The sequence below is a fragment of the Moschus berezovskii genome, chromosome 4 (assembly GCF_049115385.1).
Source record: "Moschus berezovskii isolate FMDL1 chromosome 4, NW_MosBer_1.0, whole genome shotgun sequence".
In the NCBI taxonomy this organism is placed as follows: domain Eukaryota; kingdom Metazoa; phylum Chordata; class Mammalia; order Artiodactyla; family Moschidae; genus Moschus; species Moschus berezovskii.
The window spans coordinates 81994582-82008637 of record NC_142463.1 but is presented as its reverse complement, the minus strand read 5'-3'; the positions used below and the strand labels follow the sequence as shown (position 1 = coordinate 82008637).

The 14056-nt window shown below is 35.3% G+C and overlaps 1 protein-coding gene across 1 annotated transcript in view; it reads left to right on the top strand.

Annotated features, from left to right (window-relative positions):
- COL11A1 (collagen type XI alpha 1 chain) overlaps positions 1-14056 on the top strand; it is a 223414-nt gene that overhangs the window by 136156 nt on the left and 73202 nt on the right. Inside the window, exons 37-41 of the mRNA XM_055403175.2 lie at positions 427-480; positions 4910-4963; positions 7615-7722; positions 8124-8213; positions 8476-8529. Of these exons, the coding sequence (XP_055259150.1) occupies positions 427-480; positions 4910-4963; positions 7615-7722; positions 8124-8213; positions 8476-8529 (360 nt within the window). The remainder of the gene's footprint in view (positions 1-426; positions 481-4909; positions 4964-7614; positions 7723-8123; positions 8214-8475; positions 8530-14056) is intronic.

Sequence of the window (14056 nt, the reverse complement as noted above, 5' to 3'; positions counted from 1 at the left end):
GGGAGACTTTACTGTCTGAGCCACCAGAGAATCTCATAGAATTATACTGCTGCTGCTACTCCTGCTAAGTTGCTTCAGTCGTGTCCGACTCTGTGTGACCCCATAGATGGCAGCCTACCAGGCTCCTCCGTCCTTGGGATTCTCCAGGCGAGAACACTGGAGTGGGTTGCCATGCCCTCCTCCATGGTATCTTCTCAGCTTAGGAACTGAACCCACTTAGCCTGCATCTTTTGCATCACAGGTGTATTCCTTACCACTGAGCCTCTGGGGAAGCCCCTATACATGTACTACCATATATAAAATCAATGGAACATCAAAATAGCATATCTAATGAAGATATAAGAAAATTGTCTAACATTATATTTATATTCTAAAATGATTCAAGAAATACTTGTGACATTTGATGTTGAATATTTGTGATTTCAGGGACCACCTGGAAAAGATGGCCTGCCAGGACACCCTGGGCAACGTGGAGAGACTGTAAGTGATCCCACTCTTCTGATTAACGTTTTCTATCTCTAGCCTCTCATCATTTCACAGAAAGATACTTTATTATTAACAAGTCAATTTTTGTGGCTAAATACCTAAGTGAATGTGATTACTTGGGGACATGCATATTACTTGATTTTTCCTTATTTTCAATAAGAGCATTTTGGGTATTTGCTGATGGAAAAGACATCATTATCATTTGGATGCCTCCACAAGGTTGTCATCCTTGACCCTTTCACTGAAGTCTTTGTTTACAGATACATTTACAAGTCTTTCACCCTTCCAGTCTCTAAAGGAGACACAGACACATTACAATAAACCATTCAGATAATAGGTTCTTGTATCCAAAATTAAGGGATGAAATATTTACTGAAGTTGGAACCATAAATCTGTTATTCGCTTAGAACTATGTCAAATAAACCTTCTCTTATCAGATAAGAAAATGGAAAAAAAAATGAGGAATATAACACTAAACAAATTGTCTGAATAACTTATGTAAGAGTGATTGGGGCAGAGGCGAAAATAGCAGCTCAACTATGGTTTAAGAATCCTGGTGGTTTTGTTTATTTATTCTGCCACTGTTACAAAACCTAGTATCTGGCTCTTTCAGTAGGATGGTAATCTAATCAGAAATCATCACAGATTAGTATCCTTCCTTGATATCATTTCTTGGCTCTTAACATTGATTAATTTTATCCAGATTTCTTAAAGAAACCACAAGACAGACTGCCTTTGACTATGTGGCTCAAAATTATCTTAGGGTATTCTGCCAGCATCAATACATATTAGGAGTTCAATTGAACTACAGAATAACAGATCTGAAAACAATGCTTTTCTGCATAGGAAAAAGAATCTGGAGGCAGCAGCCAATTCCTGTTTTGCTCACCAAGTGACAATTCTTCCTGTAACGACTTCTTGGTTTTAGTCAGATTTAGTAAACTTCAAAGTCTTGGATTACACAGCAAAATCAAGAATGATTTAGTAAGATCAAAGAGTACAATTGTTCCGGGGTCCTCTTGGGAATGTCATTTGCATGGTGAATAAGAAATAAACTTTCTAAAGGATAATCCACACTCAGATTTGCAAATGCATTCTCATTCAAATATTGCAGTCAGTCATTTCTAAGTCATGGTGTAGCTTCTTGGGAATAACTTTAGAATATTTCAAAAATGTCTTTTGAGGAAGGGGTACCTAGAGAATTATTATTATAAAATCCCTTTTGTCTTCAATTCAATCAAGAGCTTCTGCTTCTATCGAGAGCAACAATATTATTGTTGTTGTTCAGTCGCTCAGTCATGTCTGACTCTTTGCGACCCCGTGGACTGTAGCACACCAGGCTTCCCTGCCCTTCACCTTCTCCCAGAGCTTGTTCACTCATGTCCACTGAGTTGGTGATGCTAATTTCTAAAATTAAACAAAGTGGTAAACTAACATGTTAACTAATGATTCTAGGATAGCAATTCTCATCTTGTAATTTCTTATAAATGAAGGCTAGAATTATTTCTGGAAAATTACATTTCTGTTTTCAAATTCAATTAAAGAACAACAGTGACTCACTTTTATACTCAGGAACCTTTCTTGCTCACCTTGTTCTGTACTGACTGTGATTCATAAGATTGTCTTGTACAAGAGTCAGAGTCTAGGGCAGCTATATTTTGATATATATGTGTTTCCTTATTTTAAAGAAGTTATTTTGTTATATTTGAGATTTGTTCTCATTCAGAAATCCTTAAACTGAAAGTTCATTCTGACATCTTACAACTTAAAGCTTTTTAGGAGTAATTAAAGTCCAAAAATCACTCCAGATGGTGACTGCAGCCATCAAATTAAAAGATGCTTACTCCTTGGAAGGAAAGTTATGACCAACCTAGACAGCATATTGAAAAGCAGAGACATTACTTTGCCAACAAAGGTCCGTCTCGTCAAGGCTACGGTTTTTCCAGTGGTCATGTATGGATGTGAGAGTTGGACTATAAAGAAAGCTGAGAGCTGAAGAATTGATGCTTTGGAACTGTGGTGTTGGCGAAGACTCTTGAGAATCCCTTGGACTGCAAGGAGAGCCAACCAGTCCATCCTAAGGGATATCAGTCCTGCATGTTCATTGGAAGGACTGATGCTGAAGCTGAAACTCCGGTACTTTGGCCACCTGATGCAAAGAGCTGACTCATTTGAAAAGACCCTGATGTTGGGAAAGATTGAAGGCAGGAGGAGAAGGGGACGACAGAGGATGAGATGGTTGGATGGCATCACCATCTCTATGTACATGAGTTTGGGTAAACTCCAGGAGTTGGTGATGGATAGGGAGGCCTGGTGTACTACAGTCCATGGGGTCACAAAGAGTTGGACATGACTGAGAGCCTGAACTGAGAGACCATTTTGTTATACTGAAACAACCCACATTTTTCTTAGAAATGCTGTGCCAAATCGTGTGTTGATCATAGAGGTGATCAGAATAGGAGTTATGTTTTTAATAGCCATGTATCAAATTCATTTCTGTTCTTAAGAATTTTGAAAAACATAATTTTACTTATACTAAAATAAATGGCTAGTCTTATTATATGACAATATTAAATAATCACACTTCATTTTGACCTATCAAAGCTTTTTTTGTACATATTTTATATGTAAGATCTTTACTGTCAAATTTACTAGATACTTGCAAACTCTGAATATTTTGAATGAACTGGCATATTGTCAGGGCTGTTTTCCAGCTCCTTATAAATCTGTCACTCAGATGAGCTAACACACTCTTAGGGTGTATGAGTACAAGTCTGGGTAATACATTTTTTTCACAGAATTTCCTCAATGAAAACATGAGAGGGCATTGAAAATGTCAAGTAGACACTTACTGAGAGAGTTTTAAGACTCAGCAGAGACTAGAGGTTGAGAAATAGTTTGTTGCAGAGAGTTGGTTAGAATCACAGATATTAATAGCGATTGTTTTCATGGAAGTTATTGACACCATCTAAGAATAGGTAGGATGTGGGACTAAATGATGTAAACAAATGGTAAGTGTAACTGCTAAGAGCTGTTAGCTCTCAGTGGAAAAGTAAAACATAAATAATATGTATATAATATAACTGTATATATGTGCTTACATATGTGGGTACTAATTTCCAAACCTTAAATTCCTGAAAAGTTAAAATTAAGCAACAAAGCTATTATTTTGTTTATAAAATGCTAAATAAATTATATAATGCATTTCCCCTGAATTGATTCATTTTGTTATTGTGATTGATAACTAAAGTGGAAACCTGAAGTTTTAAGAATTAATGTGTTTTAAAAATAGGATAAATTTGTTTTTTTCTTTCCCTGGAGCATCAGTTAAATAACTACAAATAGAAATTTTTTTTCTTTTAACTGCTTTCAAGTTTCATTTTTATAAATAATGTAATAATAATCATCAGGATGGTCATTATGCAAGTGTGGAACCAGTTTCTGTCCTTTGCTTTCTAACTTTCTTATTTCCAATCTCATGTTATAGTGAATAAAGTTTTTGCAAATATTATTTGCTTTAATTCAGTTCTTTGGCACATTTTTCACTCAGCATTTTGAATCTTTCTCCAATTGTTAAGTGTAAATTAAATCACATGAGAAAGAAATTTGCTATTCATAATATAGTCACGCAGAAAATAACCCAGGAATCTAGAGAAATAAAGGTACCAGAATATATGCCAAAGGCCTTGTTTAGTAAGTACATGAGCTCACATGTACTGGATTTTATTCTAATGACTACAGTATATGTAAGGTACATTTGTAAGTATATTCTTTTGGGTTTTAAGAAAGAATACTGATAAAATATTGAAATGGTGACAAATCATGTAAAATATTCTTTTCATAAATTTTTTTTTATATCTTATTTTACGAGATTATTGGAACGGAGGAAAGAGAAATGCATTGGTATCACAGACTGTAGATGTATCTCTGCATGAAGAACCAGTGGACTGTTACAAACAGTGTCTAAGTCATCACTTATTTCATCCATAAAAGTTTCTAGATTAAAATTTTTGTGTTGTCTGACACAGGGAAAGTGGGCTAAGAACACAGTTTTGCTCCAGCTTCATCCCATTTTCTTATTTTCTTCTTTAAGCTTATTGAAGATAATCATAGAACTACAGTGTAAAATAATGAAGACAATAAATTTTAAATGTAAAGAGAACTGTAATGTAATAATTTATAGGCATTTAGAAACAAGTGCTTGTGTGCGGCTTAGGCACTCAGTTGTGTCCAACTTTTTGCAAACTTATCGACTGTAGGATATTTGCAACAGGCTCCTCTGTCCATGGGATTTATGAGGCAAGAAATTTTTAGCCAAAAGATGACTTCCTTTTAGAATGAATTATTCAACTATCTCGAGAATTATAATTTATGTTTTATGTCCTGGATAGCTTTTAGAGTTCTTTTATTTTTTTCTCCTTAGGGATTTCAAGGCAAGACCGGCCCTCCTGGGCCAGGGGGTGTTGTTGGACCACAGGTATGTTCCACTACTTATTTCCTAACAAGATTTATCTTTCTGTTTATATTTTAACTTTTGCTAAGTTGTATGAAATTTATTTTATTTTGAGAATTTTTTTTAATTTTTTTATTAATATATTTTTATATTTTGAATGGTATTTAAATATATGCAATTTGCCTACATCAAATGAACTTCAGAAAACCATTAGTTAGCTAAAGCAATTTTTCAGTTGCCTGAGTAAATAAAAAAGAAAAATAAAATAAATAATGAAAATAAGTCAGAAAGTTCACAATGAAGGTGACACAAAAGCCTGATCATGACATCATTTGCTAAAACATCAAGATACTTTTTAAATAGATTGACCATTATCTTTTTTAAGAGATTTCAGATTCTGAAATGACTTCAGTTTTCTGAGTATAAATTAAATTTAAGTGTATAATATATTAGAAATATAAATCTTCTAACATAATTCTTCTAAAATGTTAAAATTTGCATTGTATTACATGTTTCTTAAAATTTCTGTTTTCTTAACAATGATTTCCATCAGTTATATAATATGAATGTGTAATCTTTGAGTGTATATTGATAGAAGTAATGGTAAAGACAAGTAGCTTTTTCAAGAGAGGTGGCAGAAAGAATCTCAAAATTTAAGGTAGTAACCTGAGTTATAGTATTAAGTACTTGTAGACAATAATTCATTGGGATAGAAAACAATATTTTTATTCTGACATAACATATTGAATGGACAAGACACACTTAGTTTACTCAGCTGGAATTTTACCCCTGCTACTAACAAATTATAGCAAAAGAACCAGAGCAGTAAAGTGTCTTAATTACTTAATTGCTTTAAATAGTCTTTTCTCAGCCTATAATTAGTTCTTAATACTTTATTAACTCAAACACACACACACACACACACACACACACACATGCAACACAGAAACAAAATATGTATCTTCTTTCTAGGAATATGTGTGATAGAAGCAAAACAAGAATTCTTGGATTGGCTGATCCTTTTAATTTCAGAGGTCAATCTTGAACCAAAGGAATTTCTGTTTGCTACTTTATCAAGGAAAAAACAGTGTGCATGATACTCTTGTTACATACTTCTCTGTGTGTATATGTTGAGACTTTCTTTTAATTAATTGCATATCAATTTTTAAAAGCCTCTAAAATATTTTTGTTTTTCTTTATTCCAAAAAACTTCAAAACAATTTTCTGTGAAAATTTAACTAAAAGAATGATTCCTATCATGTCACTTAAGAACAGAAGTAGAATTAGGGCCCCAATTAGAATGTAAACAGCTTGGCGTTTAACTGAAATTTTCAGATTCTCACATTTTTGAGTGTTTATCTCTGCCTAATGCAGACATATGGTTTCTGAAAACCATGTCCTTTTTTGTCCTCTTTAAGGCATAAAAATAGCAGTTCTGTTATGATTATGCATCTTCATTGGATTATTTTTCTTCATTGGTCCTTTAAGAAAATTCAATAGCCTATTTCAGATTTAATCATATTATCATGTTAGGATGTAGGAAGTGATACAATAGGAGCAATATTGATTGCAATACTTGATATCCACTCCTTTTTTTTGTACATTCATGTAAATCACTGCTCATTTTTGTCTTGGTGATAGCCATTACATTGACATTCTGATTGATGTTTAAATGAAAACTTCCTTTGGGGAGAAATTCTTGCTCATTAATGATAAGTTGGGGGCTTTCAGCAATACATAATTAAAAGAATTTAAATCTAGATTTGTACACCCAAATTTGGGGTAGATGTGTTTTTTCTTCCAAGACCAAAAGCTAAGAATCTGTTGCATTTTTAGAAAAATAAGAGAGAATGATAGCCTATAAGCAATTTAAGTAACACACTGGACTATTTAACAACATTAGCATCTGGAAAATTTCCCTTTATATATCCTTAACTTTATTCTGAGCAGAGATAGAGAGTGGCTGGTGACCATTCTCTATTTACACTTGAAAGCTCATTAAAGTCTAGCACCACAGAATGGCACGACTCAGGGGACACATAAATGACCTGACATTTTTCACTTTGGCATTTGCAGCAGTTTAAGGCAGTGGGCTATTTGTTATAGTCTTTGGCTTGGAGGAATTGCCAACTGAAATCCATGGATTTCAGGATCTCCCTGACACATTCTCTAGACTATCAAATCAATGTAGATTTACAGTTGGAAGGTCTCCAATCATGAACATTCTAAGGAGAACCACTTTGGTTGTTTTAGTTCCAGGGAACTTGAGCTTATTATCAAGCAGTGATTCACTGACTAGCTACCAGTGTGGTACTAATAATGCCTCTTTTACTTTTAAATTTATTTTACATCTTATATAAAAAGAGGGAAGGAGATGAAATTATAATGATAAAATGGTTTTTAACAGTATTTAGACTGGCCTCACTCTGAAAAATTCTGGTATTAATGAAAACAGCTCTTTAAATTTATCTATATATTCCTTTTACACACTCGGATTTTAATCGATTACACATAATCTTTCAGACTTCTATCAAGTATTTTATTTCACTGCCTTATGTGCAATTTTGTAGGACACCATGAAAATAATTGAAAATGATATGAAAGGGAGTGATGTTTGTTATCTTTGCCAAAAAAAATAAAAGAGCAATCTGATGAAGTTTATTTATCTATTTTAGGGACCAACTGGTGAGACTGGTCCAATAGGTGAACGTGGACATCCTGGCCCTCCTGGTCCTCCTGGGGAGCAAGGTCTTCCTGGTGCTGCAGGAAAAGAAGGTGCAAAGGTACATACACCATGCTGCTGGAATTTTCTTAGCTGAAATCACCCATTTACTTTTTAATATAGCTTCTCATTACTTGTCTATAGATTCTCTAAATGTTGGTGTAGTATTTAAATGAATGTCAGAAAGATATCTTAGTAAAATATTCAGTCTATTGTACTTCAAGTCATGACTGAACAAAAATATGAGAACATTTAGCTTCATTGACCATAAAACCACCCATTCATGTATACTCAGCTGTAGATAGTGATTAGTTCATTTTAATGTATGTGACATTCTACACACTACTCTCATCATTAAATGGTATTCAAGCTTTACTCACACGAGGTTAGAGGTAATTATAGTTTTGTTTTTGGAAGCATGTAAGTTTACTTCCTATGATGAATGTATATTATATTCCTTAGGGTGACCCAGGTCCTCAAGGTGTCTCAGGGAAAGATGGACCAGCAGGACTACGTGGCTTCCCAGGTGAAAGAGGGCTTCCTGGAGCTCAGGTATAATTAATGTATTAATGAAGCATGTTAATAAGACTGCTTTTTAGAAGCATTCTTTTGGTCTCAACTAAATAAAGATTCATGAGTAATTAAAGGGAAATATGTGAGCATATGCACTGGTTGTGGTAATACATATAGCAATAGATTAATATATTTGTGTCTGGAATCACTTCCTAACATTCTCATTTTATTAGTCATACATCACCTCTTATTTATATTCAATTCATATAAATTCATTTTCTTTGCTCTTCACTTTTCCCAGGGTGCACCTGGACTGAAAGGAGGAGAAGGTCCCCAGGGCCCACCAGGTCCAGTTGTAAGTATGATTATAAATTAGCCATGCAATCCATAGTTGCAAATTTCAGCACCTCTTTCATTACCCTCATGCTGTGATCCCACAGTGTGTGGAAGAGAAAATAAACATACGCCAATCAAATAAGTCAATGCCTGCTCTCTACTAATTGCATGCTCTCATGAGTGCAGAAACAGAAGTGCTTAGATGATTGAAAATATTTATTTTACCACTGCTGTCAGGAGGTGAAAGGAGCTACCTTGCCTCTTAAAATACCTGAGAAAATAAATCATAATTTGTCTGATTCTGAGTACTTGATGAGACTTGAATTTTTTCAATGTTTATTTTTTTAAAAAACCATAAATATGAAAGGCATGTATCCACTTTATTTGTTATCTAGATTGCTTCAGTCATTGTAACCTTATGAAATAATTGGCAAATGAGTAAATATTAGATTTTTATTTTCTTGGGATATGTATCAATCCCCCAGAAAGCATTAAATACAGCCTTTATTTTTTTCCATAAGTTTACTTTCATTCTTATCTGTGAAGTTACCAACAATAGCCATGTTATCATTTTTAGTGGTTTCTGCTCATTCTCCATTTTATTTCACCAGTCTAAAAAGCTGAAAGTTGCCTAAACTCTCCTCTTAACTTCCTTATATAACACATGGAAGTCATATTAGCTCTACCTCCAAAATATTTCTTTAGTCTGTCCCCCTTTCTTCGTTTCCACTACCATCACCTTTGTTCAGACTCCTTCCTTTCTCGCCTTGCTTAATAGTGTCCTAACCTACCTCCTGACTCCATTTTTACTCTCTTCAGTTGGTTTTGCCCACTGATTCTAGAATTATAGCTTAATGTCAGTTGCTTAGTCATGTTCAACTCTTTGCAACCCCATGTATCATACATAGCCCACCATGCTCCTCTGTCCATGGAATACTCTAGGCAAGAGCCTACCAGGCTCCTTTGTCCATGGAATTCTCCAGGCAAGAATACTGAAGTGGGTAGCCATTCCCTTCTCCAGGGGATCTTCCCAACCCAAGGACTGAACCCAGACTTTCTGCATTGAAGGCAGATTCTTTACCATCTGAAGTACCAGGGAATACACATCCTTAACAGTGCCATTTTTCTGCTTATACATATCTCATGGTCCCACACTGTCTTTGGAAACCAAACTCCTTATTATGACCAGAAGTTTCTTCAAAATTTGATCATCGTCACTATCGTCTATTTTATTTTCCTGAAAGCCTACATTCTACCCAATTTAATGCATTGGACTTCTTATTTATCATACTAACACAATTTTTACACTTTGCTGAGAATATACTTTTCTTCTTCCAAGAAACTCCATTTTTCCTTTCTCTATTTGAAATAAAAACCCTACTCATCTATAGAGATCAAGTCATCTTTGGATAGTTTGCCTCCATTTCATATATTAGTGAAATTTCTTCACCCTTTGTTCTCTTTATTATGATTTATATCTTAGAAATTGCATTGGAATATGTTTGGTTATCTCTTTCATTCAGACTGTAAGTTCCTTGTATTATTTTGGTTCCATTCACAGCACAGTGTTGTCAGTATAACCATTCCATATCTCACTATTTAAATTTATCATACACCCTGATATTGAAGTTAAGAGTATACAATATAAATAATACTAAGAAAATAACAATATAGTCTTTGGCAGATTGATTTACATTATATTTAATCTCAGATCATACAAATGTCATATTACAATGATTATGGTAGTGGATATCTGATGAAGGTTTTTTAAAAGAAAAATGATATTTGATATTCATAAAAATATGTAACATTTTAAGATATCCTGATAAGTTAGTGGTGGTAGCACTAGTAGGAAAAATAGTTGAATAAGACAGAAGTGCTTAAATTTGAGCATAGATGTTTACATGCATGCTCAGTTGTGTCTGACTCTTTGTGACCCTGTGAATTGTAGCCCACTGAGCTCCTCTGTACATGAGATTATCCCAGCAAGAATACTAGAATGGGTTGCCATTTTCTCCTCCAGAGTATCTTCCAGACCCAGGGATCAAACCCACATTTTGGTGACTCCTGCATTGGCAGGTGGATTCTTTATCACTAAGCCAGCTGGAAGCCACTTTGAACATAGGTAGAATCTTCAAAATTTTCAGTGCAATGCAATCTATTTACCCAGAACTTTAGATTCTAAAGTGAATTTTATTTTGTAATATGGATTCATTTTTTTTTTTTTTTAAGATCAGTGGTGATGCATCTGTGAAACCTGAATCATGAGCATAGCATTTAAATTGTTTAAAGTTATTTTTAGGACCGAAGCAAACAATGTTATCCCAGTTCTTTGGACAGTTGAAATTAATATATTTATAAGGTACATAATATGGCCAGGAGATAGAGATATAATTTAACAAGATTTAAATCAACAATTATCTGGTTACATTTGAAAGAACATAGTAAATATGATTTTTTTAAAGATCTAACATTTATTCATTCAGCATCAAGAACTGTTTATTTGGCTGTTTCTACTTACTTCTCAGTGTACAATTAAGCTGCACAGAATATACACCTTTAAGAGACTTAAAACTAAATAGCACTATAAGTCAGCCAGTGATTAAATGCCTAATGATATACAAACAACAAATATTAATTATTCAAGGGCAGGGGAAGAGAAATCAGTAGAAGTGTCAGGCAGGAAGTGATCCTTGATTTGACCTCACAGAGTATAGAAGATTATAAAACTATGTAAGATCAAGAGAATGATATCAGGAAAGGAGTAAGTTGTTTAGGGAACATCTGGTCTTACCAAAGTGGGCACCTTAGAGAAGAACTAAACCATGATGAATTCTTTCTAGGATGCAGGTACTCTGCTATGTATTTTCATAATGTAATGCAAAAATATATGTCATATGATTACTGAAGCTTTAAATGCCAAACTGAAATAATTTGAAGATTTTTAGTTTTTCAAATAAGTGGATTATGAAAACTATAATAAAGTGTTTTGGAGTAAAAAAATTAAATAAAGTTTTAGGGGAAAAGTTGTCATTAGTATATAATATATATAACAAAGAGGAGAGAGACTTGTTGAGCATAAAATTTGATCAATGTCATGATAAAAGAGTGAACCAATATAAGGCAGTAGGAAGTCAGTGGCCAGTGCAGATGGAACAAACACTAGGAAGGCAGGATAGTAAGATTTATTCCTAAGATTGGATATGGGTAGGGAGGAAGATGAAAACAGAATGATGACTTCAAGCTTGTGTCCTTGTGGGAGTGACAGTTTAGTGATGCCTAGGAGAAGGAAATGGCAACCCACTCCAGTGTTCTTGCCTGGAGAATCCCAGGGACGGGGGAGCCTGGTGGGCTTCCGTCTATGGGGTCACACAGAGTCGGACACGACTGAAGTGACCTAGCAGCAGCAGCAGCAGCAGGTCAATTTCATCTGGTCAGGAACAACAGCAAACACTAAACTCACATAAAAGCTCAAAGCCTCTTAGTAGTAACAAAATATTTTAAAACGCTTTTGTACTTTTCTGATACAAATGCTCTACAAATTCTGACTGTGAGTTTATTTATTTGGAATTAAAATCTATTCTTACAATAAATTAACATATCCAATTCTATAGGAATCAAGAAATTAAAATTCCTCAAAGTTGGAAAAGGAACAACTAAAAGGAAAGATATCATCCACATTGATTATGCTTTATACTATTGTAATTGCTATAAAATATTGTAAAGAGATTCATGATGAGGTTCCTGCTCCATGAAATAAAAGCGAAGTGAAGGGACTTTCCTGGTGGCTCACATGGTAAAGAATCTGCCTGCCAAAGAAGGAGATGTGGGTTCAGTCCCTTGGTTGGAAAGATCCCCTGAAGCAGGAAATGGCTACCTACTCAGGTATTCGACTACTACTCCATAACAAATGCTAAATAAGCCTTAGTTTATTCCATATAAATCAACTACATGCATGTGAAGTTTGATTTTGAAATTTTTTATTTCAAATTACCAAGATTTAGATAAAAAATTATTGATTCTCTAGATGAAAACTATAATTTATTCAGAAAATTTGTTCATGGTAATTCTCATTTTTTTAGAAGATTTATGGTACAATCTTGCTTAGTTCAGTCAGTCACTCAGTCATGTCAGACTCTGCCACCCTGTGGACTGCAGCGCGCCTGGCTTCCCTGTCCATCACCAACTCCCAGAGTTTACTCAAACTCATGTCCATGGAGTCAGTGATACTGACATCTCATCCTCTGTTATCCCCTTCACCTCTTGCCTTCAATCTTTCCCAGCATCAGGGTCTTTTCCAATGAGTTAGTTCTTTTCAATAGGTGGTCAAAGTATTGGAGTTTCAGCTTCAGTTGTTATGCCCTGAGTCCGGTCCCCCCATACTGGTAGAATAAGACACTCGCAGCAATGCAAAAGCAAGAATGGGGTTTATTTCTAGCTCGAGCTAGGGCTCATGCCTCCTCCAGTGCAGTGGAGTGGGACAAGAGCCCCGAGCCCAGGTCACAGCGGTTTTTATAGTCTCACGTTACATAAGCACCAATTTTGTTCAAAAGGTCAAGCTGGCAGAAGCTCATTGGCCAGTTCATGCACGCGCGGAAGCTCATTGGCCAGTTTATACGCGCTCTGGGTTTTTCTGGGGGATTTCCCTTTTTACTCTGATTGGCCCGACTTTTGGTGGGACTTTTCTAGGGAGGAGTTTCTTAATTTTTGGCGCCGGCGGGATCTTCTTAGGGAGGAGTTTCTGTGGACTTAGCCTCCACCCTCTCTCCAGGAAATCAAAACTTAGGCCTAAGCAAGGTCTCAGGCCTATACTGGCTACTCAGATGTTAGGGCTCCTAACACAGTAACAGTCCTTCCAATGAATATTCAGAACTGATTTCCTTTAGGATGGACTAGTTGGATCTCCATGCAGTCCAAGGGTCTCTCAAGAGTCTTCTCCAACACCACAGTTCAAAAGCATCAATTCTTCAGCATTCAGCTTTCTTTATAGTCCAACTCTCACATCCATACATGATTACTGAAAAAACCAGAGGTTTGACTAGATGGACCTTTGTTTGCAAATATAATGTCTCTGCTTTTTAATATGCTATCTAGGTTGGTCATAGCTTTTCTTCCAAGGAGCAAGTGTTTTTAATTTCATGGCTGCAGTCACCATCTACATTGATTTTGGAACCCCCCAAAATAAAGTCTCACACTGCTTCCATTGTTTCCCCATCTACTTACCATGAACTGATGGGACTGAATGCCATGATCTTAGTCTTCTGAATGTTGATTTTTAAACCAACTTTTCACTTTCCTCTTTCACCTTCATCAAGAGGCTCTTTAGTTCTTCGCTTTCTGCCATAAGGGTGGTGTCATCTGCATATCTCAGGTTATTGATATTTCTCCCATCAATCTTGATTCCAGCTTGGGCTTCATCCATCTCAGCATTTCTCATGATGTACTCTGCATATAAGTTAAACAAGCAGGGTGACAATATACAGCCTTGACATACTCCTTTCCCAGTTTGGAACCAGTCTGTTGTTCCATGTCCAGTTCTAACTGTT